This window comes from Corythoichthys intestinalis, chromosome 4, assembly GCF_030265065.1.
Source record: "Corythoichthys intestinalis isolate RoL2023-P3 chromosome 4, ASM3026506v1, whole genome shotgun sequence".
Lineage (NCBI taxonomy): Eukaryota > Metazoa > Chordata > Actinopteri > Syngnathiformes > Syngnathidae > Corythoichthys > Corythoichthys intestinalis.
Genome location: NC_080398.1, coordinates 59,431,056 through 59,458,398, shown reverse-complemented (window position 1 = coordinate 59,458,398; position 27,343 = coordinate 59,431,056). Strand labels below are relative to the sequence as shown.

Here is a 27,343-nt window from a genome sequence, read left to right as displayed (position 1 = left end):
ATACCTCATTGATGTGCTTGTATGTTTTGATGAGGTCTACAGAGAGTTTCCGCAATGGGGCACTGGCAGGGTCTCTGAAACTTGGGGGAATCCTTCGCTGAAGTATGGTCATATCAGACAGCACCTACCAAAAAATAGAAACAGGTTATCAGCAAAGTGAAGTTTACAGGCAAACCACGGGTTTCATCATTAGTCCATGAACATACGGGTAACTAAAGGTGCCGTTTATATACAATAGAGACTGGTCAGTTGAGTTGACATTGGCGATAGCAGGTACTTCATTTGAACATATCTTTTAACATTGACATATTTATCACGCCATATCAACATTTTTTTACACAGTGAGGTTCATATTGAGGGCAGAGTCATGTACTGTATATAGAATTTCACTGTGTGGCACCAACTGGGTAGGAGTACATTTTATTAGGTTTACGACTAATTTGCAGCCAAAAAAAAAACGTTACTGCAATGGCCCTACATTAAGACAACTTTTAGTCTTCCGTCTGGTTTCTTCACATTGAGTGTACATAATGTGGGAGGTTACAAACATTAAACAAAGAGAAGGTGATACTTGAATGACCATTAAATAGTTAGGCTAATTAAGGCTATGTCTACACTAGGACGGAAATTTTTTTGCCATGTAATGCAGACAATATTTCATACCTGTCCACACTACGTTTAAGGCACGTTAATAAACGCCTGCGCAAAAAGGAGCAACCTCGTGTGTGACGTCATTGTCCGCGCAGGTCACCTCTGAACCGGATGCTTATAATTTTTCGGCGTTGTTCGATGTCTTCTCCGGACATGTTCAAGCGTAAAATTTACTAGCACTTTGTAAAAAGAGAAGCAGAAAATTGTTTACAATGCCGTAATGCCACACACACACAAAAAATAAAAAAGGCGATGGCGCGCTCCTTGGCGTCACTTCCGTTGGCTCCGATTTTTACACGGGTAGCATTAGCTGGGTACCCCCAGTTTAAGGAATTACATGGCCCTCTCCTCTGTGTAATAAAATATCCGGACAAGAGGTACATTAGTGTAGCTGACATGCCGTGTAGCAGTGGTCCCCAATCACTGGTCCGCAAACCAGTACTGGTCCGTGGCGCATTTGCTGCCGGGCTGCAGAGAAATAAATAATTAATAACAACAGAAATCTGGCCCATGGCTCTTGACACATCAATATCCCTGTCTGCTCTATAGAGAAATCCGAGTAAAGATATGTATAGGTCGCTAACTAGTGGTTGCCCACAATTACTAAGGTGTTTGCACAGCTATAGCAGCCCACCGCCAGTCAATGTAAACAGTAACTTTAGCTGCTGTTGGCTGCGGGCGGCAACGTCTTTGGACAGCTTTTTTACGGGGAAAAGGCCACCTGCTGAGCCAGAAGAGGAGCCTACAACAAAGTCCATTCTGCATAAAACAACCCCTAGCACAAAGTATGGAATCACCAGTCTCGGACGAGCACTCACTCAGACATTTTATCATGTAGAACAAACTCAGATAAAAATGTTGGAAAAAAATAATGAATTAGTTCAAAAGTGCTTGTCAAGAATTTGCATTGGACAAAGTGTCAAGAGTCAAGAATCTGCATTGGACAAGGTGATGATGCTGGAACATTTGTTTGGTGCTGTTCCAGTGAGATTTACAAAGATGACTGCCTGAAGAAAGCATCAAAATTCCCTCAGTCCTTGATGATATGGGGCTGCATGTCAGACAAAGGCACTGGCTGTGGTTAAATCTTAGACAGCTTTCTTATCCCTTCAATTGAAAATATGTTTGTCATTTTCCAAGATGACAATGCATCATGCCACAGAGCTAAAAATGTTAAAGCATTCCTTGGAGAAAGACTCAACCAGTCAATGTCATGGCCTGCAAATAGCCCAGATCTCAACCCTATTGAAAACCTGTGGTGGAAATTGGTCCACAACAAGGCTCCGACCTGCAAAGATGATCTGGCAACTGCAATCAAACTGATGAAGAATACTCATCAAGTCCATGCCTCAGAGACTGCAAGCTGTCATAAAAGCCAGAGATGGTTCTACAAAATTCTAGAGATGTGTTTTATTGTTATTTCTTTGTTTCTAATGATTCCATATTTTTTCCCCAGAATGGAGTGATTCCATTTGTATTTCCCTGCATTTGTTCTATAAAAGTAACATTTACTGACCACCACAATGTTTTTTATTCATTTTTTATTGTTTCTAAATGCTAAAGAGTTGCACATTTGAAGTAATTCATTATTTTTTTCAACATTTTTATCTGACTTTGTTCTACATGATAAAATGTCTGAGTGAGTGCTCGTCCGAGACTGGTGATTCCATACTTTTTGCTAGGGGTTGTATGTGGCTAAAAGTGGCTAGCAAATGAGACAACAAAAGAAAATGCACTGAGTGCATCATACCTCATGGTGAACCCTTATTGCTAAAGCTAAGAAACCTTTCACGATCGGAGAAGAACTCATTATACTTGCGACCACGGATATTTGCCGACAAGTTTTAGGAGCGGCAGCTGTTTAAAAAAAGGTTGAATCAGTGTATGGTGAGTGACATTTTCCGTGCACTTAATTTTTTTTTTTTGGCCTCGACATGTTATTTTATATTTACTGTCATTTTCTGGCACACAATTCCTGGCCGTGAAAAAAAGGCCCACATTACATCGGTCCGTGGTGCAAAAAAGGTTGGGGACCACTACCGTATAGTACAGTATAATAATTTGAACGTTTAAGGCCATCACCCGTCCTAGTGCAGACATAGCCTAAGGCATGTAGAGTGCAACAGGAGGAACTAAATCATTAGATAGAGGTTGCATAAAGATACATAATTATCGAGGGTGACATGAATGTTATGTCGGTTTGCCCATGGAGAAGACAGACACACCCGCATAGGACTTTAAATGTATTGGTTTTGGAACGCAAACCCTTGGGTCGCCAACCTTTACCACCTAAAAAGCCATTTCAACCTGGTTTCCACGGAAAAGACAACACTGGGAGCCACACACACTTTTTGCCATCTCAAATTAAGATGTTAGCCCAGGCGTCGTGAACCAGTCAAGCTCACTTTTTATACACCTTTCTTTACAGAACACTAACGCACCTAATTATTTCACCAACCATATACTCATAATGTATTATTGACATGACACAGTCCCCATTCACTGAGACACACCTTCCCGAAGGGGGCCGTCCAACACTCCGCTTCATTTATTAGCAGTCGGTCACATGTACCAATCAAACGCCGGATTTAGGTTGAAAAAGTACGAAGGCATACAAATAGGAAGGATTGTCTCAGGAGTGATTTGTTCCAGGATTCAAGGTAATTATTTTATTTTTCGTTAATGCATGCATTTTGAAACGTTGTGATAAAAAATCAATGGGAGAAATTAGCCGCTACAGCATTGACACCATACTTCGCAATATTTACGTAAAATAAATGCTACTTGCACGTTTTTTTGCTTTTAACCAAGAATCAAGACTCTTTTATGTCCAAATATATAAATAATTCAGGAATTCAATTTAAGTATTTATTTACATGAATTTTCAACAGAAAAGCTCTTTGTCTGTGCTTACACTCGGTCAGCTTTGACGGAGATAGGCCCCCTATGAAACTGCCCCGTGTCATGTACATTATGAAGTCTATGCACCAACTATGAAAAGTCACGGTGTCACTTGGAGTGTGGCACCATGACTTTACATAGTCGGTGAATTAAGACCTGAGTGTGTGTTCTGTTTACAAAGAAAGTGAGCCTGACTTGTTCTGCTCACCATAGTGAAGCTGAATTCTTTTGTGGAATCTCATAAGCGCCACTATATGTTTTAATCAAATACTTGTGTATTATATTTAAAACTGAGCCGCATCAGAGGGATTAATTCTGGGACTGAAGGGTCAGCAGTTCGTTTCCCGGCTACGTCTTCCCACTGTCAAAGTGCCGTTGGGCAAGTCACTGAACCCTAATTTGCCCCCAATGGGTTGGCAGCGCTCTGTATGGCAGCAGCGAGATTTGTGTGTGAATGTGTGCATGAAAGGGTAAATGTGTGCTAATGTAAAGCGCTTTGGGAATTGTAACAATGTAGATGAATTCGCTACATGAGTTCTCTTTATTTACCATAGCTGTGACAGCATGCTCAGAGTAAATTTACCTCACTGGACGAGTTAAGTGCTAACAAATTAACTTTCTTGAGTAAAACAAAGAGATCAAAACCAACATCTAACTTTACTGCAGCCATTGTAGTTTGTGTTGCAACGCACATTAAGGCAAACAATTTCAGCAGGGTGTTAAAACTTCTGCTGTTATTTTTTCATTTAGCGTCTATCGTCTTTAAAGCAGCAAACCCGAGTGCTAATGTTGCTGTGGAGATACGTCTCCCGTGCGGGCCTAGCTGAACTATCCAGGATAACGTTACAACAATACAAGACAACATTTAAAGTTAGGGATGCTCTGATCACATATTTTTGCACAAGCGTTTGAGTCACTTGATTTTAAGAATATAATTGAAATATTTTTTTCACCAATTTGAACAAAAGTTCCAAACATGTTACAGTGCTGTACTGCATAGACTTCAAAATGGTATTGACGGGACATGGGGCGCGTGGCTGATTAATAGGGGGCCTATCTCCGTCAAAGCTGACCAAGTGGAAACACAGACAAAGAGCTTTTTACGTTGATCTTGTGAATAAATGCGTAAATCTCTCAATTCTTTATAAATATGGATATAAAACAGTCTCGATTCTTGGTTAAAAGCAAAAAAACTAACCAAAAAAAAAAAACGGGCAGTATAATTTATTTTATGTAAATATGTCGAATGTGCTGCTTGTCTTAAAGTCACTGTGGCACCGCCTTACCACAACAAAGCTTTTTACGTTGAAATTCTTGTGAAAAAAATGCTTAAATCCCTGAATTCTTTATAGATATGGACGTAAAACAGTCTCGATTCTTGGTTAAACGTATTAGAAAACTTTTTTTTTTAAAGGGGCAGTACTGTATTATTTATTTTACGTAAATATGTCGAATGTGCTGCTCGCCTTTAAGTCACTGTGGCGCCACCTTTCCACAACAAAGAGCTTTTTACGTTGAAAGTCTTGTGAATAAATGCTTGAATCCCTGAATTCTTTATAGATATGGACATAAAACAGTCTCCATTATTTGTTAAAAGCAAAAAAAAAAGGGCAGTATTATTTATTTTACGTAAAAATGTCGAATATGCTGCTCGCCTTTAAGTCACTGTGGCGCCGCCTTACCACAACAAAGAGCGTTTTACGTTGAAATTCTTGTGAATAAATGCTTGAATCCCTGAATTCTTTATAGATATAAACATTCCCGGTGCTAACGGGCAGTTAGCATGTGGAATTATTTTTAAACAACAATAGGATATAAAAATGCTTGTCTTTATTAAATGCTTTATTGAGTGAGTCCACTCAAATTCACTCACGCTTTAATGCTCTCGCTAGTGAGAAAAGCCTCTCACTTAGACAATGAATGAGTTTCCGCAGACTGGGCTACCGCTAGTGTGTAACAAGCTAAACAATGAAGAACACATTTGCGCCTTTAATCGTCGAGCTACTGAGGCTTCTCTGGCCAGATCACAGCTAAAAACCTGTCAATCATCGATAACTTTAAGTACCAAACGAAAACCCAAGAAAAATAGTTTGGTTGCACTGCTTAGCAGGAGGGAGGTGTGAGAGAGGCCATGGCGCTGTACGAGCATGAAGCAGAAAAAAATATATAAATATCGCACATCCTTGTGATACGAGTATTGCGCATCCGCACATCGCGATGGCGATTTTCAAACGATAAATTGTTCTGACCTAGTGGGCAGTACGCTTTCCAAATACAAAGTGTGTAGTATTTTGGGGTTTTACAAACAACATGGCAGCTCTCAAGTACACAGGTTCAACAACCAATCTTGACTTTTTTTTTACATACCTCTAGCGTTTAGTTTGTTTTCGTGTACTTTTATTACCAACCATGACGTTTAGATTGAGTTTTACTGTGAGCATTTTATTTCTTATATTTTCTGGATCCATCAAAACAATGTCATACAAGTTTTTGGAGATTTTACAGTCAAGATTTTAAGTGTTGTCACATATTTAAATGTGTTGCAAACAGCTGCATATTATGATAGTTTGTCTGTCTGCAGGGAAAGGACAGTCTACCTAGAAAAGCTTAAAGAGAATAGGGCATTCTGGGCATTTCCAACGCAAACTATCTTGCGAACCTGATAAAAGGACAAAGATAATCACAAATACATTTAAAAATTCTGAACGGGGATCTTTAATTAATTCTAATAACAGTAACAGTTCCAACAACATATTTTCGCGAGTATGACGAGAAGAGCCATCGTCCAATCAGCAGCTGTAAATTTTGCGAAGGTTCCTCCCATGAAAAAGGTCTCAATTAGATCTTTACGAGATTGATGTAAAAATATACTTGTCGCGGATACAATCAATCTGGCGTACCAGGTTAGTCCCGAAATGTTACACAAGATAATATTTCTCGTTGAAATTATTGGAAATGCAATTACCGGTAATTTGTTAGAGCCCCAAAATGAAGTTAGATTTACCTAATTTTTGTGAGCCCACGGTTAAGAGCAAATACCATATTAATTGGTTTATTTTCGGAGGGGATAGAAGGTAACATAACGACAGTTACTCCATTGAAAAGGAGTCTGCTTCCTGAAATAATTGGACAAAAAAACTAAAGTTTGACATTTTTAAAAATTCACAGTGGTTGCTCTGCCTATTGCCACATTCCATATTACCTGCTGCTGTTCGGCCATGGAGTGGATGGAGCTGAAGGAGGGGTGTGTATGAGTGTGCTGGCTGGTCATGGCTGGCTCAGCGAGGGAGAAGCCCTGGGCAGTAGAGGAGGAGGAGGAGGAGGAGGAGGAGGAGGTGGAGGTGGGCGGACATCCTGAGCTGCTTACACCTGAAGACAGAGAAAGACAAGAAATGTGATTAAATAGGGAATCCCCAACATTCTGATCATTCAACATCAATGTTGTTTTTGGCAGCATTTTAAATTTTCTTTTTAGTCTTTTGGATGATAATACTTATTAGAGTCATATTTTAGTCATCTCAAAATATTCTGTCTTCGTGTAGTTTTTGTTGACCTTTTTAAAAAAATGTTTTTGTCTATACAATTTAAAAAAAAAAAAAAAAATTAATAAAGTTTGCCAATTTTAATATTGTAGCGTCTACAAGAACAATGCCAACTTGATGATAACACACACTCAGCAGGAAAAAAGTTCATTGTCTTCAATCAATTATACCAACCGAGACACCACAAACAATGTATTTAAAAAAAAAAAAAATCGCGGCTAGGATTAGCCTAATGCTAACACGAAAGTGAATTCTATGCTAACCCTATGAGTTACATGTAGTGTGTGATAATCCCTCAGCACAGACCTTTAAAGGCTAAAGCAACATTGCATATTCTCTCTGGTCAAGATAAGTAAACACATTTTACCGTGTGTGCAAGCCTGGAGCACGAGTGACACAACCAGACACTGCTACAATGCAGGCTAACTGCACATAAAATGTCACATATTGTGAACATGTGACAGAACCTACGGCACATTTTCATCTCGTTATTGTCTTGTCAGACGAAAAATAGCATTCGCCTTGTTATGTTTCAGTCTCTCAAAACATGTTTTTAGCTTGTTATCGTTTCGTCGTCCTCATGAAAAAATTGTTTGTTGGCAAAATATTATCGTCATAGACATCGGTGACGAAATCAACACTGTTCAACATCCAGTCGACTTGTAAATAATAATAAATACATCTCAAAAAAACAAAAGGGAAGGAAAACCACAGGTATGATATAGTACTGAGGTATCCAGAGTTAATTACTGATTCCAACAGCAAAAAAACACTTGATGACCACAATGGGCTCTATGATTTCTGAACACAGGTCTAGTTTTGCAAAGACCCTAATTTAACAATTTCACTGCAAAATATCTGTATGTACAGTAGGGGAGAGTAAGGAGAGTAGCCAAAGATTTTACTAAAGTAAGAGTAGTCGTGACTTGAAAAAAAAAAAAAAAAATCGATTCTGGGATGTGGCTGCACTTGTACTCCAGTGCAATAGTTGCCAGCGTTTCCGTTGCCTTGCATTCTGCTGAAGTAACAACAACAACATGAGACTAATACATATACATATATATACACACATATATATATATATATACACACACATATATATATACACACACACACACATATATATATATATACACACACACACACATATACACACATATATATATATGTACTGGACTGTCTCAGGAAATTAGAATACACAATATTCTAATTTTTTGAGACAGTCCTGTGTATATATACAGGACTGTCTCAGGAAATTAGAATACAGAATATTCTAATTTCCTGACTGTCTCAGGAAATTAGAATATCCAGACAAAGTATTAACGCAAGGGGGCCGAATAATATTGCACGCCCCACTTTTCAGTTTTTTATTTGTTAAAAAAGTTGAAATTATCCAATAAATTTTGTTCCACTTCACGATTGTGTCCCACTTGTTGTTGATTCTTGACAAAAAATTAAAATTTTATATCTTTATGTTTGAAGCCTGAAATGTGGCGAAAGGTTGCAAGGTTCAAGGGGGCCGAATACTTTTGCAAGGCACTGTATATAATATATATATAAATATAATATAATAATTCTATATCTATAATATCACAATAATCCTCTTCAAGTGTAGTATCGGGATTAATCGGGATCGAATTGAATCGCGACACAAATCGTATCGCCATATATGAGGCAATACACACCCCTACATATTACTCAAGTAAAAGGAGTCATCCAGAAAAATGTATTCAAGTGCAAGTAAAAAGAATACTTAAGTAATGAGTAACACTGAGAGTAACCACTTAAAATGTCCATTTTTTTTAAACAAGGGCATTTTTTTTCTCAGCACAACATCATCTAGATGAATTGATATTATCATAAAGAAATGAAACATCATCCGTTCAAAGAGCATGAGGGCCCTCCAGCAGGGAAAACATTACCCTACTAGGAAATTAAAACGATCATATCTCCGGTTTTCCGTAATCTATCGGTGCCAAATAAAAGCTGGGAGAGATGTTGAACTCCACATTTTCAAGCAATGTTGACGGCAGCTCACTATGTCAAATAGTTTATGACTAATGGTGCTTTAAAAACGCCATGTGATTGAACAGACCAGCGTGACCGTAGGACTTCAAACTGCAAGCTTGTGTGTGTGGTCAATTGTGGATGTAGTACACTTTTTTTTTTTACTTAAGTAAAAGTACAGATACAGGTGCAAAAAAATACTTAAGTAAAAGTATCTAATAAAAATAACTCAAGTAAAGGTACAAAAGTACCTGCTTTAAAATTTAAAAATAGTAAAAGCTTTCTCTCCTGATGCAAAACTGTAATATATATATACATATATATATATATACATATATATAAATATACATATACACATACATACATACATACATACAGAGATCTGAGTCAATATTCCGAGAAAGAACCAGAAATTAGTTGACTGCTCGGTTTTTTAAAACTGCGCAGAATGGAAAAAACAAGCAATAAAATTGACTGCATTGTAAACAGAAGCTTAAATAGCACAAACATTCCAAAACTTAGCTTAATGGCAGATTGTAAGCAACTATCATGTACATACCGCCACGTACTGTAAAAGAGTGTGGTGTTTTTTTTGGGCCAATATCTTGTTCACCTGCCTAATCTTGCTTGTACTCGTGTTGCTGCCTCTAGTGCTCAGTTACGGTACAGTTGCAGGGGGCTTATCAATTGCGCCGGAGACACAAAAACAAAACTATGAATTCACAATGAGAATAAAAGAAAACGAAAGTAACGTGTAACGCAGGGGACAATTTGAAAAGTAGTGGAGTAAAATGTACCGATACCGGCTGTAAAATGTAGTGAAGTAAAAAATACCACTACATATTTGTACTCAAGTAAAATACAGATACACAAAAATGTACTTAAGTACAGTAACAAAGTACTTTTACATATTACATTCCACCACTGTGTGCGATCATGTGCAGCAATCGATTATTTAATTAATCTATTAATCTATCAATTAGTTAGTTCGAATAAGTGAGTAATCGGATTAAGAACATTTAATGCGTTGCAGAATAAATTTTAGGAGATGTTAAAAAAAAAAAAAAAAAAAAGGATTGCTAAGATTACACTTTCAAAAGAGCATTAAATGGGAATACAAAATAAAACTCCTGAGTGTTTCTTCAAACTATGCAGAATTGCACTTTCACTTCAAAAGAGCAATAAATGGGGGGGCGGAAGGTGGGTTCATTGGTCGGGGTCATCAAACCACCTAAAACCACTGAAATACTGATAAAACTGCTTTGGCACAGTTATTCCTATAACATTAAAAAAATAGTGCTTTTCATTCAAAATAGTTTTTTTTTCAATGATTTGCAAAATAAAAGTTAACAAAAACAGCAGTAAATTCAACCTCCATCTCCTAATTTTAACAGTGGATGTACATTAAAATTGACGCTAATGCAAACGTTTATTTGGGGGTTTTTTTCTTTAGGATATGCCTCAAACTTTCCGCTAGTACAATCAATATGTAAATTTATTAAATCATATCAGCCCAATCTGCAAAATAACGTCCACTAGCTTAGATGCTATGAATTCGTATTTGCACTTCTCTCATAGCAAATCGCTAAACATAGCTAAACAAACAGTATCGCCAAACTTAACCACAAATGCCTACACCAACATACATCAACTGAAACAACTTACAGCCTCATGTGGGCCGAACGGAACGTAGCTGTCCCTTAGCCATGTCAGACACGTCTGCTTCTGTCATAAAATATAAGACTTCAGCCACACCCAACACCGCCAGCAAAGGGCATCATTTGACAAAATACAATACTTTAAACAAACCATCACACATAGGGCTTTTACAGTTGCCATCATATTTTCGGGTTCAAAGCACCGTATACCGGAACGGTGTTCCAGCTCGGAAAGTCATGGCGGAATGGCGTTCCGGCCGACTTTCACCCCTGGCTGTAAGTTGTTTCAGCTAATATCGGTTTGTGTATGAAAGTCACGACTTTGACGTCACACGGAAGTATAGTCCTTTGGTCTATGCACTGGTCTGATGCACTGGAAATGCGTGTTCGAATCCCGCTAGGCATTTAATTGCTTTTGCTGCTCGTTTTGTAAAATATCGACAATGCTGTCCTGGTCAACACTTTTTCGCTTGGGTTCAAATTCAAAGGGCAGAACCGACGACATGTTTATGTAGCTAAAGAGCGACACTATCGAAGCCCGGGCAGCGCCGCCCAGGGACGTCACCGCCCAGAGTGCATTGCGTCGTCAACAACAATGGCGACTAAAGGTGTGCGAAATTTCCGATTCTTAGATTATTCACAATTCGGCCGTGGAAGATTCAAGAAAGACTCACAAACATCCAAATTCTGATTATTGAAATATGTCAAGTAAAGCGGAACTAAAACACAGTCAGTGTGGTCTTCGGGACGCAATGAGGAATTGACCGCATTGCGTCCCGAGAGTAAACATCATGCTGGTCATTACCAGTGTAATGACATACTCACTCAAATCAACTCACGGCTCTGGTTCAACTTATGCCGCTAGATATATTAACAATAATACCTGACTGCTGCCGACAGCAGTTACAAACTACGTTCAAAACCTACGTTAGATAATAGATATCATATGTATATAGAACTAGATGCGTAATGACAGACTCGACGGCGTTAGCAGCATATGTATAGAAAACTAGATGCGAAATGACAGACTTGCCGGCGTTAGTAAACAGCCGCCATCTTAAAGCAGGAGACTTCCCTAGAAAACTGTTGTAGCGAACCTTCAAAGCGAACCTAATTAACTTTTTATCTTAAATACTCCTACATCGGGAAAATCTTGACTTAAATCTATCTTTAAAACTTTATAACAGTTGTAAAACTTTGACATGTCGAAAGTAGACAAAAGGGAAATTATGGAATAACCGGAGCAATTTTAACAACTTTAACAGTTGATTCACAACATTAAATTAATTGAATGTAGTCTAAAGCTGCTGATTAAGAATGGGGACTTAAGTATTTTATTTACCGTTTTGAACAGTTAACTTGATACTGAAATAGTCGTTTATTTGAGCCTGAGAGACTTTTTGTACAATTTTTGTAACTAATGTATGAATCATTAAAAGCAGCGACTAGCTTGGGGGGGGCGGGGGGGGGCTCTGTGGGTGTCATCAATAATTGATTTATAATCGAATCGTAGCCTCTAAATCGTAATCGAATTGTTAGGTGCCCAAAGATTCCCACCTCTAATGGTGACCTACTAGTTAAACTAATTTTACAAATGTTATTAAAATGAAAACATTCAGAGGGGGTTTAATATCAAATTACTCACACAATAACTCATGCTAACATTTATCTTTTAAGAATTACATATCATACCCTTTAAAATGGACTTATATATATATATATATATATATATTCTTTTTTTAAATAGTTTTAGCCAGTATGGAGCGTTCTGCAACCATACAAGCAGGTCAGCGCAAGCATAGCAGGCTATACTGGGCCTTTGGGAAAGGAACATTAGGAAGCCAGAATTAGATCTGCAGACACCGTTTGTAATGCAGATCTGCTGGGCTTTAAAAACACAATATATGTCACCCTGGTAAGGAAAGTTGGTTTCACAAAGAAAAAAATAAACCTTTAGAAGTATATATGAATATATACAATTAGGTTAGGTGTTAACAGAGTTCATGTAGGAAAATTGTGAGTTCTTTGCATTTATCTTCATTCAGCACCCAAATGTTTCAGTTACGAATCAATGAGCTGCAGTAAAGTGAATTTTCATATTCAAAACCATTGAAAACTGTTTGTTTTCATGTTCTGTGTTTGTACGATAAGACTGAGAAAAAAAATGATCCAATCACTGTCACTGAAAGTCATTGTTGTGGTGCTCTGGGTCCTGGCCTGCTTACAGACATGGCACTGCTGGAGAGAAAGAATATCTGCCTAGTACTGAGAAATCAGCACCGTCTCTTTAAGAAGCTGAGAAGCACTCACAGAACTTCCTCACTCTGACATCCCCCTTTCTGTACTGCCATTGGTTGGGCCCCTCTCTTTCTCCGTCAGCCGATTGGCTCCTGGTATCTAAGGGTTGGCCGGCCAGCGCTCTATAAATAAACTCTGTGCTGTCTCAGCAACCAGCCTACAACACTCATTAGCTACTTCTCTTCCTCCTCTTTCCTGCTATGCAAGTAGCTTCCAATAGCAAGGCTGGCTCTGAGCAGCAGGTTGATACACTCTCCCCTAGCAACCCAACCCACCTCGTACCCTACGAGCCTCCTCTCCTCCCCCTTTCTTTCTTCCATCATCCTTCCTTCTTTGTCCAACCTCATCTAGAAGTCCAAATACTTATATAAGCCCATAAAAGCAGGCATTCCTTCTTCAATTCAGTCTTCCCTCCTATCGGATTTCAGGACAACTTCATTTTTTATGCCAGCAGTTTGATGTCTCCACCAGTGTTGTGGGGTTGCACAATGATGCAGCATTATACAGTAGGGGTGTGACAATATATCAAAATGGTGATACTTTGTATCCACAAAGGTTACTGATATGCTCCCGCCAAGAAACGATATATCACTTTAAAAAGGTGTCACTGTTTAAAAAAACAACAACAGTTTGCTACCAAAATTTTCCACTACAATAGTGTCTATGTTAATTCAATGGCACCGAAACCAGAGCATTCACAGCCAGTCTTTCCGGTTTTAAGGGGATTTACAGATCACTTCCTGTTTATTTTGGGGCACTCCGGGTCACTTCATGTTCATTTTGAGTCACTTCCTATTAATTTAGGGACATCTCCGGGTCACTTCCTGTTCAGTAACCCAGAATAAAATAGAAGTGACCAGTAAACGCCCCCAAATCAACATGACGTGATTGTACAGTGGTATGCAAAAGTATCTGAACCTTTTGGAATTTCTCACATTTCTGCATGAAATCACCATCAAATGTGATCTGATCTTTGTCAAAATCACACAGATGAAAAAACGGTGTCTGCTTTAACTAAAACCACCCAAACATTTATAGGATGCAAACAATGGCAGAAGGGGGATGAATAAGTAAGTGAACCCTCTACCTGAGGAGACTTAAAGAGCTATTTAAACCATTTTTTACCAAACAATTTAAGTCGGGTGTGTGCCCAATCACTGATGAGTGGTTTAAAACTGCCCTGCCTACTATAGAACACACACCTGGTAAGAAAAGTCTTAATGAGAAGGATTGTCTGATGTGCATCATGGCTCGGTCAAAAGAGCTGTCTGAAGACCTGTGATCAAGGATTGTTGATTTGTATCAAGTTGGGAAACGATACAAAACCATCTCCAAAAGTCTGGATGTTCATCAATCGACAGTCAGAGAAGTAGCCTACAAATGGAGAGAGTTTGGCACTGTTGCTTCTCTCCCAATGAGTGGTCGCCCACCAAAGATGACACCAAGAATTCAGCGCAGAATACTCAGAGAGGTAAAAAAAAAAAAAGAACCCTAGAGTGTCTGACAGAAATCACTGGCACAGTCCAATATTTCTTCACACATCAACGATATGTAAAAATAATGGCCAAGAATGGTGCTCATAGGAGGACTCCACGGAGGAAGCCACCGCTGTCTAAAAAACATTGTTGCTCATTTAATGTTCGCAAAAAGGCACTTGGACACTCCACAGACGTTTTGGCAAAATATTTTATGGACCGATGAAGCCAAAGTTGAATTTTTGGGGAGTAACACACAACGTCATGTGTGGAGAAAAAATGGAACAGCTCACCAACATCAACACCTCATCCCCACTGTGAAGCATGGTGGAGGGAGCATCATGATTTGGGGCCGTTTTGCTGCCTCAGGGCCTGGACAACTTGCAATCATTAATGGAAGAATGAATTCATAAGTTTATCAGGATGTTTTGCAGGAAAGCCTGAGGCCATCTGTCAGACAGTTGAGGCTAAAAAGAGGATGGATGCTGCAACAAGACAATGATCCGAAACAGAAGTAAATCAATTTTTTAAAATGGTTTCAGAAGAACAAAATACACGTTCTGTTATGGCCAAGTCAAAGTCCAGACATGAACCCCATTGAGATGCTGTGGCATGACCTAAAGATAGCGATTCATGCCAGACATCCCAGGAGAATTACAGCAGTTTTGTAGAGAAGAATGGTTAGAAGATTATTGTTAGAATGGTTAGAAAAGATTAGTCCTGATCAATGTGCCAGACTGATCAGCAGCTACAGGAAGCATCTGGTGTAAGTTATCGCTGCCAAAGGGAGGGGGGGGGGGGGGGGGGCACAAAATATTAAATGTGATGGATCACTTACGTATTTTTCCCCCTTCTGTCATTGTTTGCATACTATCCTCATTAAAATATGAAAACCTATTAATGTTTGGGTGGTTTTAGTCAAAGCAGACAGTTTTTTCATCTGTGTGAGTTTGACAAAGATCGGATCACATTTGATGGTGATTTTATGCAGAAATGTGAGAAATTTCAAAAGGTTCAGATACTTCTTCATACCACTGTATATCAACAGGAAATGACCCAAAATGCCCCAAAATAAACTTATTGGCTTCCATAGACATCCGATTGTTCATGAACAGGTTCATATTTTGAGTTCAACGTGAACTGAACGTATCATATTTTTGTCTCATGAACGATACTGTGAACGCGCTCGTTCTAGCGGTTGTGAGTGGCGTTCATAACCTAGTTCATTGTCAAGTACTGGTGTTGCGCAACAAAGAAAATATGCGACCACTGTGGCATAGATAGGTGATGTCAACTCTTTTTCTTTGCATTGTAACTCTCGCGCACATCTGACTAGATATCATATAACAAAACAGTGATTTCCTCCAAGTCTCATCCCATTGGTTGTGTGAACCCAGGGTGATCATTGGACACGTAGTTCGTATAGACCCTACTCACCTACGTCACAAAATGGGCGTGTCGCTGTTTCCGGCCGCCATATTGTACCTCTTTTTCAGACCTATTCTCATTGTTTTCTATTAGTCGAGCAAGTTATAGAGCAATTCATGGAAGCCCCGGTGTTATCTGACGCTGTAAACTCATTGGATCCGTTGCATAAAAGGCGTTACGTGGAAAAGCTTCAGTTTATCCATTCGCCAGATCCGTATTTGATGCCTAAATCGATGTTTTTCGACCCGCTGGCTTCGCCTGACATCTGATACCCACACAAAATCAGCCTATTCTCACGAAAGTTTGAAAAACTTTAAGAGCTTGGAGGCTTATAAATGCTACGTTGCTGGTTAGGTGAAACACGTCCTCGTACACGAAAATTCGGCAGGAATCTTGTGCTCGGAAGGTGAGTTACGAAATTTTCAATTGAAAATCTTTTGTTCTTGCTAACATCCACTGTCAAGTCTAATGTATTTCATGTCATTTGTCAATGGAGCTAGGGCTTTTAATCTTTATATGGTTTAGCGATAGCACTAACTACATACATACGTGTATGTTGTCGGCGATTAGCCTAGCAATGATCTTAATTGTGGTTGTCAGCCCGAAACCCTCTAAATATATATTAAATGCATCTTACCAGATATAAAATGACTACTACATAATCTGTGGTAGTCGTTTGGAGCCCAGTTGTCTCGTCGAATTGCAGCAGTCAATCGCGGCCTCCTCTTCGTGTCTCTCGGAATACGGTAAAAATTCAAGTCTCTCCGTCTATCTTCTCTGTTTTTGCAACCGACCGCCACACACGACTTCACCATTTTGAGTATTAATGTTGACGAGCAGTAAAACGTGCAATAATAGGAAGAATTTACGAAGCGCTAATGCATTTCTATGGCGAGTATGCGGACATCATGGCGCGGGGGCGTGGCTGTGACGTCACGTGAGTAGGGTCTATACCACAATCATTAGTTCAGAATTAGAGCATTTCCGACAAAACTGCAGATAAAGCCATAGACTAAAAACGCTATTTAAAAAAAAACAAACAAAAAAGAATCTTAATAGCGGACAACTATCCAACTTGGCAACTCAAGCTGCCTGAGGCTGTCACGGCTGTGTTGTTTTAGCAAATAACCATTGTTTTACATTCAGTTGGACTTTAAATATTATCCAAAGATGGTAAATAAACGAGTTGCATCATAAATATACTTATGCAACATGATTACGGCGTAAATAAATGGTTATCGGCACAGGGAAGACGTGGTTACAGATAACTTTCATTCGTGTGCGTTCATGACAAAATGTAAGTACATAAATCCTTTATTTAGAGAATGTTTTTGGTGTTTACTTTGGAATCGCTACATTCGCGGCTGCTTGTAATGTTATGCAGACTTGCACTTTCATTTCACAGAGCAATAAATGCATTTAAAAACAAATTAAAATACTTCAGCTTAGCCTCAAAGGGTACAAAATAATAAATAAATAAATAAATGAGGATACAACAAAACAACAATTGGCTAACTTACATAGCAAAAAACAGTTAGTTTAAATTCAATAAAATGCTAACATTTTATTTACAATGCTTTTAACTAGGGCTGTCAAATTTATCGCGTTAACGGGCTGTAATTATTTTTTTAAATTAATCACGTTAAAATATTTGACGCAATTAACGCATGCATGGAATGACCCGTTCATGCGTTGCCTCAAATAGTTTACAATGACGCCGTTTTTAGCACATTGAGAGCGAAAAGGCAGAGATATAAGAGTTGGCACAAGCGTTCATTGGACCGCTCCTTTTATTGGCTTAAGCTCTGGCAGCCACCACTGAGAATCATGGTTGCCCAACTTCCCATCCTGCATTTGGGCGGCGTAGGAGACGTTCTTTTTCTTAACACGCCTAATTGAACACAATGCAGAACATCCTGTATACCATTTGCAGCCACCACTGAGAGTCATGGTTGCCCAACTTCCCATCATGCATTTGGGCGGAACAGTTAAGTTGCAACAGTATCATTTAGTGAAAGCAAAACAAAAATAATATTCCTATCTCTCAAAAAATAATAATGTTCACAAAAAGAAAAGCGACGTGGCTGAAAACGAAAATATTAAGAGGGGTTTTAATATAAAATTACTATAACTTGTACTCAAATTTATCTTTTAAGACCTACAAGTTTTTCTATCCGTGGATCCCTTTAACAGAAAGAATGTTAATAATGTAACGCCATCTTGTGGATTTATTGTTATAATAAACACATAAAATATTTATGTACAGTATGCTTAATTTATATATCCGTCTTGTGTCTTATCTTTCCATTCCAACAATAAGTTACAGGAAAATATGGCATATTTTAGAGATGGTTTGAATTGCAATTAATTACGATTAATTCATTTTTGAGCTGTGATTAACTAGATTAAAATGTTCAATCGTTTGACAGCCCTACTTTTAACAAATTGTTCAAACACATATTACGACAAAAAACTGCTTAATATACCTCAAAACATAATTACAAATGCATTAACAATCATATTGGCTCAAACAAAAACAACCTTATGTTGGTCTTAACAGTGAGCAGCTGGAACCAGCAATGTTTGACGAGTTATGCCATATTCACTGTTCCCACTAGAAGGCAGGTTATCCACTCAAGTCAATAAGACGAAAAGCAAACACTTTCAAAACTAACCAATACAACGATATTCTAAATAAACGAATCCCCGAAGCAGGAAAATTTGATTCAAAGCTTTTTTTCTAATCAAATTACTCGAGTTAATCGATTAATCCTTGCAGCACTACTCAACCCTACTGGATCAAATTCACTTCATCAAACAGGCTATTTTATATTACTTGAAAAAAACAGTGTTGCTCACACTGAGTTTTAGGTAGAACAGCATTTTCCAATTTTCAGTGAGTTGAGGCATCTTTTACCTTTTTGCAATCTCATGACAACAGCAACAAAAAATGTCAAAAAATATTGAAACACTGGACCATAGAAAAAGATCATCGTTGATGCCCCCCTAAAAGTGCTACAATTTGTGTAAAAGTGGCATAGTTATGAATGTCTAAATTATCAGTGTAGTGATGGTGAGTCACAATGAAAATGAAAGGTATTTTAGCTTTGCTGAAGACAATCACCACTAGCTTGCCACTCAACGTGACTATTCCCTCGTGGGACATGCAACAAAACTAAGAGTTACTGAATAATAAAACAGACACTTCTTGGTTAAATGTACAACATGATGGAACAGGTGTTATAAAGGGAAACTATTTAAAACCTGAGCTAGTCAGCCTGCTGCAATGTTTTTTAATGGTATAACAATGATCTGAAAACACTTTAATAGCAGTTCATACATTTACAAACATCATTTAGTCTGGCCCTTATAAGGACAGACACACCAAGTATAAATGTAAAATACGTTGCTTCAATTGATTAAGTTTAGAAATCCCAAATTTCTTTGCCCTCTGATTAAGGACAAAATCATGTTCGAGCACTAAATATGACACCGCATAAACAATGATAGCTCGTACACAGGTGGATGGGACAAAGGGCATTACTGACATCACAAGCAAGGGTGTGCACCCTCGGAAACATTTAATTGGTTAAAGGATTTCTTTCAAGATATGTTTTGCCAATACTGATGCCCGTATTTTTTTAGACCAGTACCCTCGTGAGGAATAAGCGGCATGGAAAATGAATGAATGAATGAATGAATGAATAAATAATGCTAAAAAAAACAGTAAATGACAAATCATATTTTTTGCATTAATGTGAACCCTGCTGGTACCTCTTCAAGAAATATTCTGTTTCCAAATATGATACGATGCTCTGTTGCTATGATTAGTTTCTATTTAGGCATGTGCCGGAATGATATTCTGATGGTACGATAACCTTAAACCAAAATATCACAGTTTCCCAGTATTGCAATTACAGCTCTAAAATGTGTTACTTTGAGATATCTGGGTTTAAATTAAAAAAAAAAAAAACTTTTCCACTGAACAGGATTTTTATTTTTCAAAACATATCAAATTGGAAGATAAGTATGATGTTAAGTTAAAATAAATTAAATATGTCTAAATAAAATTAAAATGAATGCAGTCCTAAACTCACAACCACAGCTCAATATTATTACCATAAGAACAAAATTAAAAATAATTGAATTATTTTCTACAAAAAGCATGTGTGTATGACTCATATCATGTTTACATTATACACACACATTCATTCTCAACACAGACAATTGCCGGAAAGAAAGAAAAAAAAACACATCACGTTTTACCACCGCTAGACACGCTAAACACGCAGGAGTTAACTCTCATTGCATGTGGGAAAGGTTCATGACAGTGTTTACTAACCTTTAATTTTGTATAAATTAGGGCTGTCAAACGATTAAAATTTTTAATCGTGTTAAAAACAGCTTAAAAATTAATTAAACGTAATTAATCGCAATTCAAAACATCTCTAAAATATGCCATATTTTCTGTGAATTATTGTTGGAATGGAAAGATAAGACACAAGACGGACATAAACATTCAACATACCGTACATAAGTATTGTATTTGTTTATTATAACAATAAATCCACAAGATGGCATTAACATTATTAACATTTATGTGTATTTTGCATTGCACTTTGATTGGGAATGCCAGTTCTCTTTGCATTGAGCGCTTTTCTGTGAACATTATTTTTTTGAGGGATAGGAATATTATTTTTGTTGTGCTTTCACTAAATGATACTGTAGCGACATAACTGTTCGGCACAAATGCATGAGAAGTTGGGCAACAATGACTGTCAGTGGTGGCTGCAAATGGTATACAGTATGTTCTGCGTTGTGTTCGAATAGGCGTGTTAAGAAAAAGAGTTTCTCCTGCTCCGCCCAAATGCATAATGGGAAGTTGGGCAACCAAGACTGTCAGTGGTTGCTGCAAATGGTATATAGTATGTTCTGCGTTGTGTTCAAATAGGCGTGTTAAGAAAAAGAGTTTCTCCTGCTGCGCCCAAATGCATAATGGGAAGTTGGGCAACCAAGACTGTCAGTGGTTGCTGCAAATGGTATACAGTATGTTCTGCGTTGTGTTCAAATAGGCGTGTTATGAAAAAGATTGTTTCCTGCTCCGCCCAAATGCATGATGGGAAAGTCGGCAATCGTGACTGTCAGTAGTGGCTGCAAATGGTATACAATATGTTCTGCGTTGTGTTCAATTAAGCGTGTTAAGAAAAAGATCATCTCTTGCTCCGCCCAAATGCATGATGGGAAGTTGGGCAACCATGACCGTTAGTAGTAGTGGCTGCTTAAGCCAATAAAAGGCGCGGTCCAATGAACGCCTGTGTCCACTCGCATTTCTCTGCCTTTTCGGTCTCAATGTGTTAAAACGGTGTCATATTAAACTGTTTGAGGCAACGCATTAATGGGTAATTCTGTCCATGCGTTAATTGCTTCAAATATTTTAACGTGATTAATTTTAAAAAAAATTACCGCCTGTTAACGCGATAAATTTGACCGCTCTAGTATAATGCGAAATCATATACTAGGAGTGTATATGTAGCCATTGTGTAGCACAGCTGACTCGTTGACACTGAGCAACAACCGGTGGGAGAGGGTTGAGCCTTGCAGCTCCAAGCAAAAGATTTCAACAAGCATTTTTGGGACATAAAAATAGCTAATACACTATGAGAGAAAATGTTTGCAGTTTTGAAACCTTGACATTTTCATACCACGGTATACTTTAGAACACCTATACTTGAAACCGGTAATTGGCACATTTCTAGTTTCTAAAGAGATGTAGTCTCACTCACTGAATATGATTAGCTAGTGGTTTGATTTACAGCAGCTAAAAAGCACAATGGTAATGAAAACACACATGACTACTGGATGGAATCCGATCTTGTGACCAAATCCGATACTCCAAAGATAGCCGTATCGGCCATCGCTACCTATATATACTGTGTATCGGATGGGGACGTAGTGTTTGTACTTGCACTGCGTTGCTCGCTGACCAAGAACTATTGATTCGTAGATTATTGTTATTATTATTGTTATTATTAACTAAAACACAGTTAGCGCGGTTTTCGGGACGCTATGGGGAACGGACCAAGAGCACACCCACAACTCACGCTTCCTTGAAACAAGACAGAAACAAGCATGGCTGACCTAACCACCTCTCTGTGAGATCAGAAATGCTCCCAAAAATGTAAAATTTTACTAGAAAATCTTCCAGAAAAAAGGGGATTTTGAAGAATGTTGATCGCAATGGAGCCGACTGGAATGCATGAAAACCCCACGGATGCTAATATGGCTGAGCTGCTAAGTGGTGCTGTAAATGAATGGAACATCGCAAAAAAGAAGTTATTGTTGTTACAGACAATGCAGCTAATATGGTTGTCGCTGCTCAGCTGGGTAACTTTAGCCATCGGCTATGCCCACAGGCAGAACCTTGATCAATTCCTGTTCTCATACAAAACCATGGAAATTTCTCAGTAGCTAAATACACTTGACCAGTCCTGCATATTGTTGAGGTTTGGATGCAAAAGGACTAGTTTATATATATATATAATTATTTGTACGTCCGGGAAACCCGTTAATGTTTACATGTTCATGTTTAGACAACTTAAAAATCAGAAAAAAAACTTTTTTTTAGCCATTTGTATTGAAGTACTAGTACACATTGTCTTTCATTTAAACCTGAGTGCACTTTTGGTTGGATAAAAATAATACATTTCTGCAAAATGCTACAATTCTGATGATACAGAATGAAGACTTGAGTTTCTTATTCACTGTTTTGAACTGTTAACTTGATACTAAAATAGTAGTTTATTTAAGCCCAAGACAATGTTTGTAGTTATTTTGTAACTAATGTACGAAACATTGAAAGCAGCTAAAAGTACCATCATATGTGATCTATCATTGAACTGTAACCTCTGAATCGTAAACGCAATTGAATCGTGAGGTGCCCCAAGATTCCCACCTCTACTAGTAATATGGTTATACGAGGTGTATAACCACCAGATATTTTGCAACAGCAACAAAGACAACTGTAATGACCTCATCACTGCAGCTCCAATCTACAAAAAAAAACTGCACTGGTAAGAATTAGGTGAGCAAAACGATAATATACTTTCTAAACCAACATTCAGCCAGCTTACAAATTCTACTACAGCGGCAGGTCACTGTAAATGTATTTCAAAGAACGAAGCCAGTGTTTGTTCATGTATTTTAATGTGGTTTTCTGTAATAATGCTCTCTCGTCAATAAAGCTGCAACAACTAATTGATTAAAATTCATTAATGATTTAGTTGTCAACAAATTTGAAAATCAATTTTTGCCGGCAGCTACGAGCAGTCCCGTTTGGGTCCTTGTTTGTGTGTAATGCGAGGTTGTGCATGCATGCCAGTGATTGAAGCAAGAGAGAGAGAGTTCACTGTTACATTCAGGTTAGGTTGCTGAACCAGTAATATTACGAAGTGTTGAGATTGTCTTGTGTTGTTGGATCCAGTGTGCCTTAGTCAGAGTGAGTAAAATATTGTTTGTATTCTTTGTTGATGAGAGGTTACTGCTTAGCACGGAGCGCTAAGCTAGTTAGCAATGATGCTAATCAGTGTCTTAAATGCCCGTTTGTAATGTGTTTTGGAGAAGCATATTAGCACTTGAGTTATTGTTAGACAGTAAAGTTGTTTCATTTCTTTTTAAATAGAAAGCACACACATAAACCCATTCATATAACAACTTGGTCTCCTTTCAACACAAACTCCCATTCAAACTGTAAATTGTCATACAAGAGATTGTGCTTTGAAACTGGATTTGGATTGTATTTATGAACAACAGTTTGATAAAGACAACTGATTTCAATCCGAAACTACTGAACAAGTTTTATGCACTTAAAGCAGTACAGTTGTAGACTAACGTTAAGTCAGGAGGCAGTAAAAATATATTATTTTTAAAGGAAATAGTCATCCATTTTATTTTTATTGTTACAACACGCGTATAACAACTTCAAGTTAAATTGTGAGGGTAATTGAAGAAAGTGACATTTATATGATAAACGATTGTTTCATTAATCATCTGATTAATCACCACATTGTCACTTCGGCCAAGAATTTTCATTTTGGTGCATTGGTATTATAATATAATATAATATAATACTTACTATATGTTCACGAACATGGCAGCATTGCTATTTAATGCTGATTGCAAGACGCTTTTGAAATGTTGATTAACAATGAATCCTGCAATTTACTTCAGTACTTTTTTTTAATTTTAAATAAGAAACTAGCACACGCCTGTTTACTGGAGCGTATTATTACTTCCAATATCAAATCGTCACCCATTCTTTTGTGTATTTTTCTTTAAGGGCGGCTGTGGCGTAGTTCTGCGACCAACTGCCCCATGCAGCAGGGTCCTTGCGCAAAAGACTGAACACTAAATTGCTCCCTGTGGCTAAACCAGTTGAGCTCTGCATGACAGAAGCACCAACGACCACTCTGTGAATGTGAGCGTATCCTCGAGATGGATTTGGGCAGTGCAATGCTGTGGAGAAAAGTGCAGTATAAGTCCTCTCCATTTACAATTTGTTATGAAGAAGTCACATGGATTGCACAGCAAATAAGGTGCATTCATACTAGAACTAGACCAAGGCAACAGAGCTCTGTTGCAGTTCTGATAAGCACATTCCTATATTGCAGCTGACAAAAAATTAAATTCTGATCAAAACAGTTCATTATTTCATAACGGGACAAAATCACGCGAAATTGAGACACGTTTGGCAGCCAATGAACGACTTCAAACAAATTGGTCTATGGCAGTCTCGGCACTCAATGCCAGGCAATGTGTTGATTTTGGGGCATCTCATGTCACTTCCTTTTCCTTTTGAGGCATCGACGGGTCACTTCCTCTTGATTTTGGGTTACTGAAAAGGAAGTGAACCTAGAATGTCCCCAAATGAATAGGAAGTCTCTCAAAATCAACAAGAAGTAATCGGTAAATGCCCTAAAATGAACATGTAGTGACCTGTAACTAAATACCCACAAAAGACTGGCTGTGAATGCTCCGATTTCTGGGCCGCTAGATGCCCAATCCAGTCAAAATGGATTTGGTGTCTAGCATCGTCAATGGCAGCCAGTGAGTTAATGTAGACACTATTCTAAAGGAACAATTTTGGTAGCAACCTGTTGCCCCCCCCACACCTTTTTTTTTTAAATTAAAAAAAAAAAAAAACTGTGACACCTTTTTAAAAAAATATATATATATAATATATAATTCTTGGCGGGAGGATATCGATAACCGTTTGGACTACAAAGTATCGCGATATATAACCTTTTCAACATATAGAATCAGACCGTTAATCATAACTGAACCAGAGTTTAAGATGTAAGCTTAAATTTTTATGGATGTTACCCTATTTTGCAAAAGAGCATATCAGATCTTGAGCTCACGCACCAAAAAAGCAAATATCATATTGAAGATTGGCAACAAAATTCAATTCTGAAGTAAAACAAATCTACTTACACCAAAGGTGGCCGTCCACTGTAAGTGGGAAATACAAGCTGAGTCAAGCAAGTCATTCCAAAACAAATAAACATATTAAAGGTTGCAGGACAACACATACTTTCCTATCAGCTACACAGGGCTGCAACAACTATTTTTATGATATATTAATCGGATGATTAATTAATCAATTAATCGAATAAATGTTATTTTCAATTACCTTCACAATTTAACTTGAAATTATTTCAAGTATGTTGTAAGTAACAATGAAGACAAAATGATGACAATTTCCTTCAAAAAGATTTTTTTTTTTTTTTAACAGCTTCCTGACTTAACTATAGTCTACGGCTGTTACTGTTTTAAGTAGTCTATAAAACTGTACTGTTTTAAGTACATAAAATTTGTTTTTAATGTCCTGAGTATAAAACAAACTTTTCAGGATACAAATAAAAAGTCCTGTTCATCCAAAAAAAGTGCTGCCGATTGACATTTTTTTTCTTGTGGGCAAAGCACTGATATAAATTGTGTCAATTACTCATTTGTTTTCTTTAAACAAACTAAACAACAAAATCGAATGAGAAGGAGGCTGACTATAATGAATCAGTTTTCTCTTTCAAACAGTTGTTCACAAATACAATCCAATTCCAGTTTGAAAGCACACTCTCTTGTATGACAATTAACCGTTGGAATGGGAGTTTGTGTTGAAAGCTGTTATATGAATGGGTTTATGCGTGGTTTCTTTATAAAAAGAAATGAGACATTTTTACTATCAAACAATAACTCAAGTGCTAATATGCTTCTCCAAAACGCAATGCAAACGGACACTTAAGAGACTGTTTAACATAAGTGCTAACCAGCTTAGCGCTCCGTGCTAAGTAGTAACGTCTTACCAACAAATAACACAAATGATACAACTGGCTTCATTTGCTCACCTCTGACAGAGGCACACTGGATCTAACAACACAAAAGACAATCTAACTCTCGACACTTAGTCATATTATAGATTCAGCAACCCAAGTTGAGTGTAGCAGTGAACTCTCTCTTGCGCTAACACCTGTAACTGGCGTGCGCGCGCAGCTTTACATTACACACAAACAAGGACCCAAACGGGACTGCAAATAGTTGCCAGCAAAACTAATTCATTAATCGATTTTAATTTATTCAATCGATTAGTTGTCGCAGCGTTACAGCTACAGTACATAAATGTAAGTGATGATGACCAAGTTGAAGACACCATCATGTCGTCTTTCTGTTACACAATCTTCTGTCCTGGAGGGGTACACACTCAGCTTCGTTCAATCAATACAATACAACAAAACAAATAATTAGTGAAGAGTAAAAAATAAAAGTACAAAATTACACGCTACAAATATGTACGTTTTAAAATTTTCTATAAACCGCTAAGGTAACTGAGAACACATTCTAATTTACATTGCACCTTAAAATAATATTACAAATAGAACATGTTCCTCTTCCAACTAATAGCTGTAGTTTAGCAATTTGAACAATAAAAAAGGAGGCTGCAGGTCAAGCATCAATCCATTTCCATCACATTCATATCCTTGAAATAATATGTGTTTTAGAGGTATAATTACAACATTTGAGCAATCCTCTATATCAGGACGGTAACAAGACCCCCATATTAATACAATTTTGCACTTCAGTTCCAGTGTAGGTACACTTTTCCCATATAAAATGAAAACAGGAATTTCAGGAACAGGAATAATCAGGAATTTGCTTTAACAAGATATTTTTTAAATAATTTTATCTTACCCCAGTGTTTCCTTCTTTTAGACAGTGTATCAATGTACAGTAGTGTAAGAGGCCATGTGATTCTATTTCGATCTAGTGGGTGGGTCATTTCCCAAGAAATAAAACATGATACACAGAGTTGTATTGCGTGGTAATGCCAAGT

The 27,343-nt window shown here is 37.7% G+C and overlaps 1 protein-coding gene across 3 annotated transcripts in view; it reads right to left on the bottom strand.

Annotated features, from left to right (window-relative positions):
* dyrk1b (dual-specificity tyrosine-(Y)-phosphorylation regulated kinase 1B) overlaps nt 1-27,343 on the bottom strand; it is a 103,527-nt gene that overhangs the window by 18,671 nt on the left and 57,513 nt on the right. For all 3 annotated transcript variants that reach the window (XM_057833123.1, XM_057833122.1, XM_057833121.1), the window contains 2 exons: nt 6,755-6,921; nt 5-124 (listed from right to left, as the gene is read on the bottom strand). In XM_057833123.1, coding sequence (XP_057689106.1) covers nt 5-124; nt 6,755-6,823 — 189 coding nt within the window. In that variant the 5' untranslated portion in view covers nt 6,824-6,921. The remainder of the gene's footprint in view (nt 1-4; nt 125-6,754; nt 6,922-27,343) is intronic.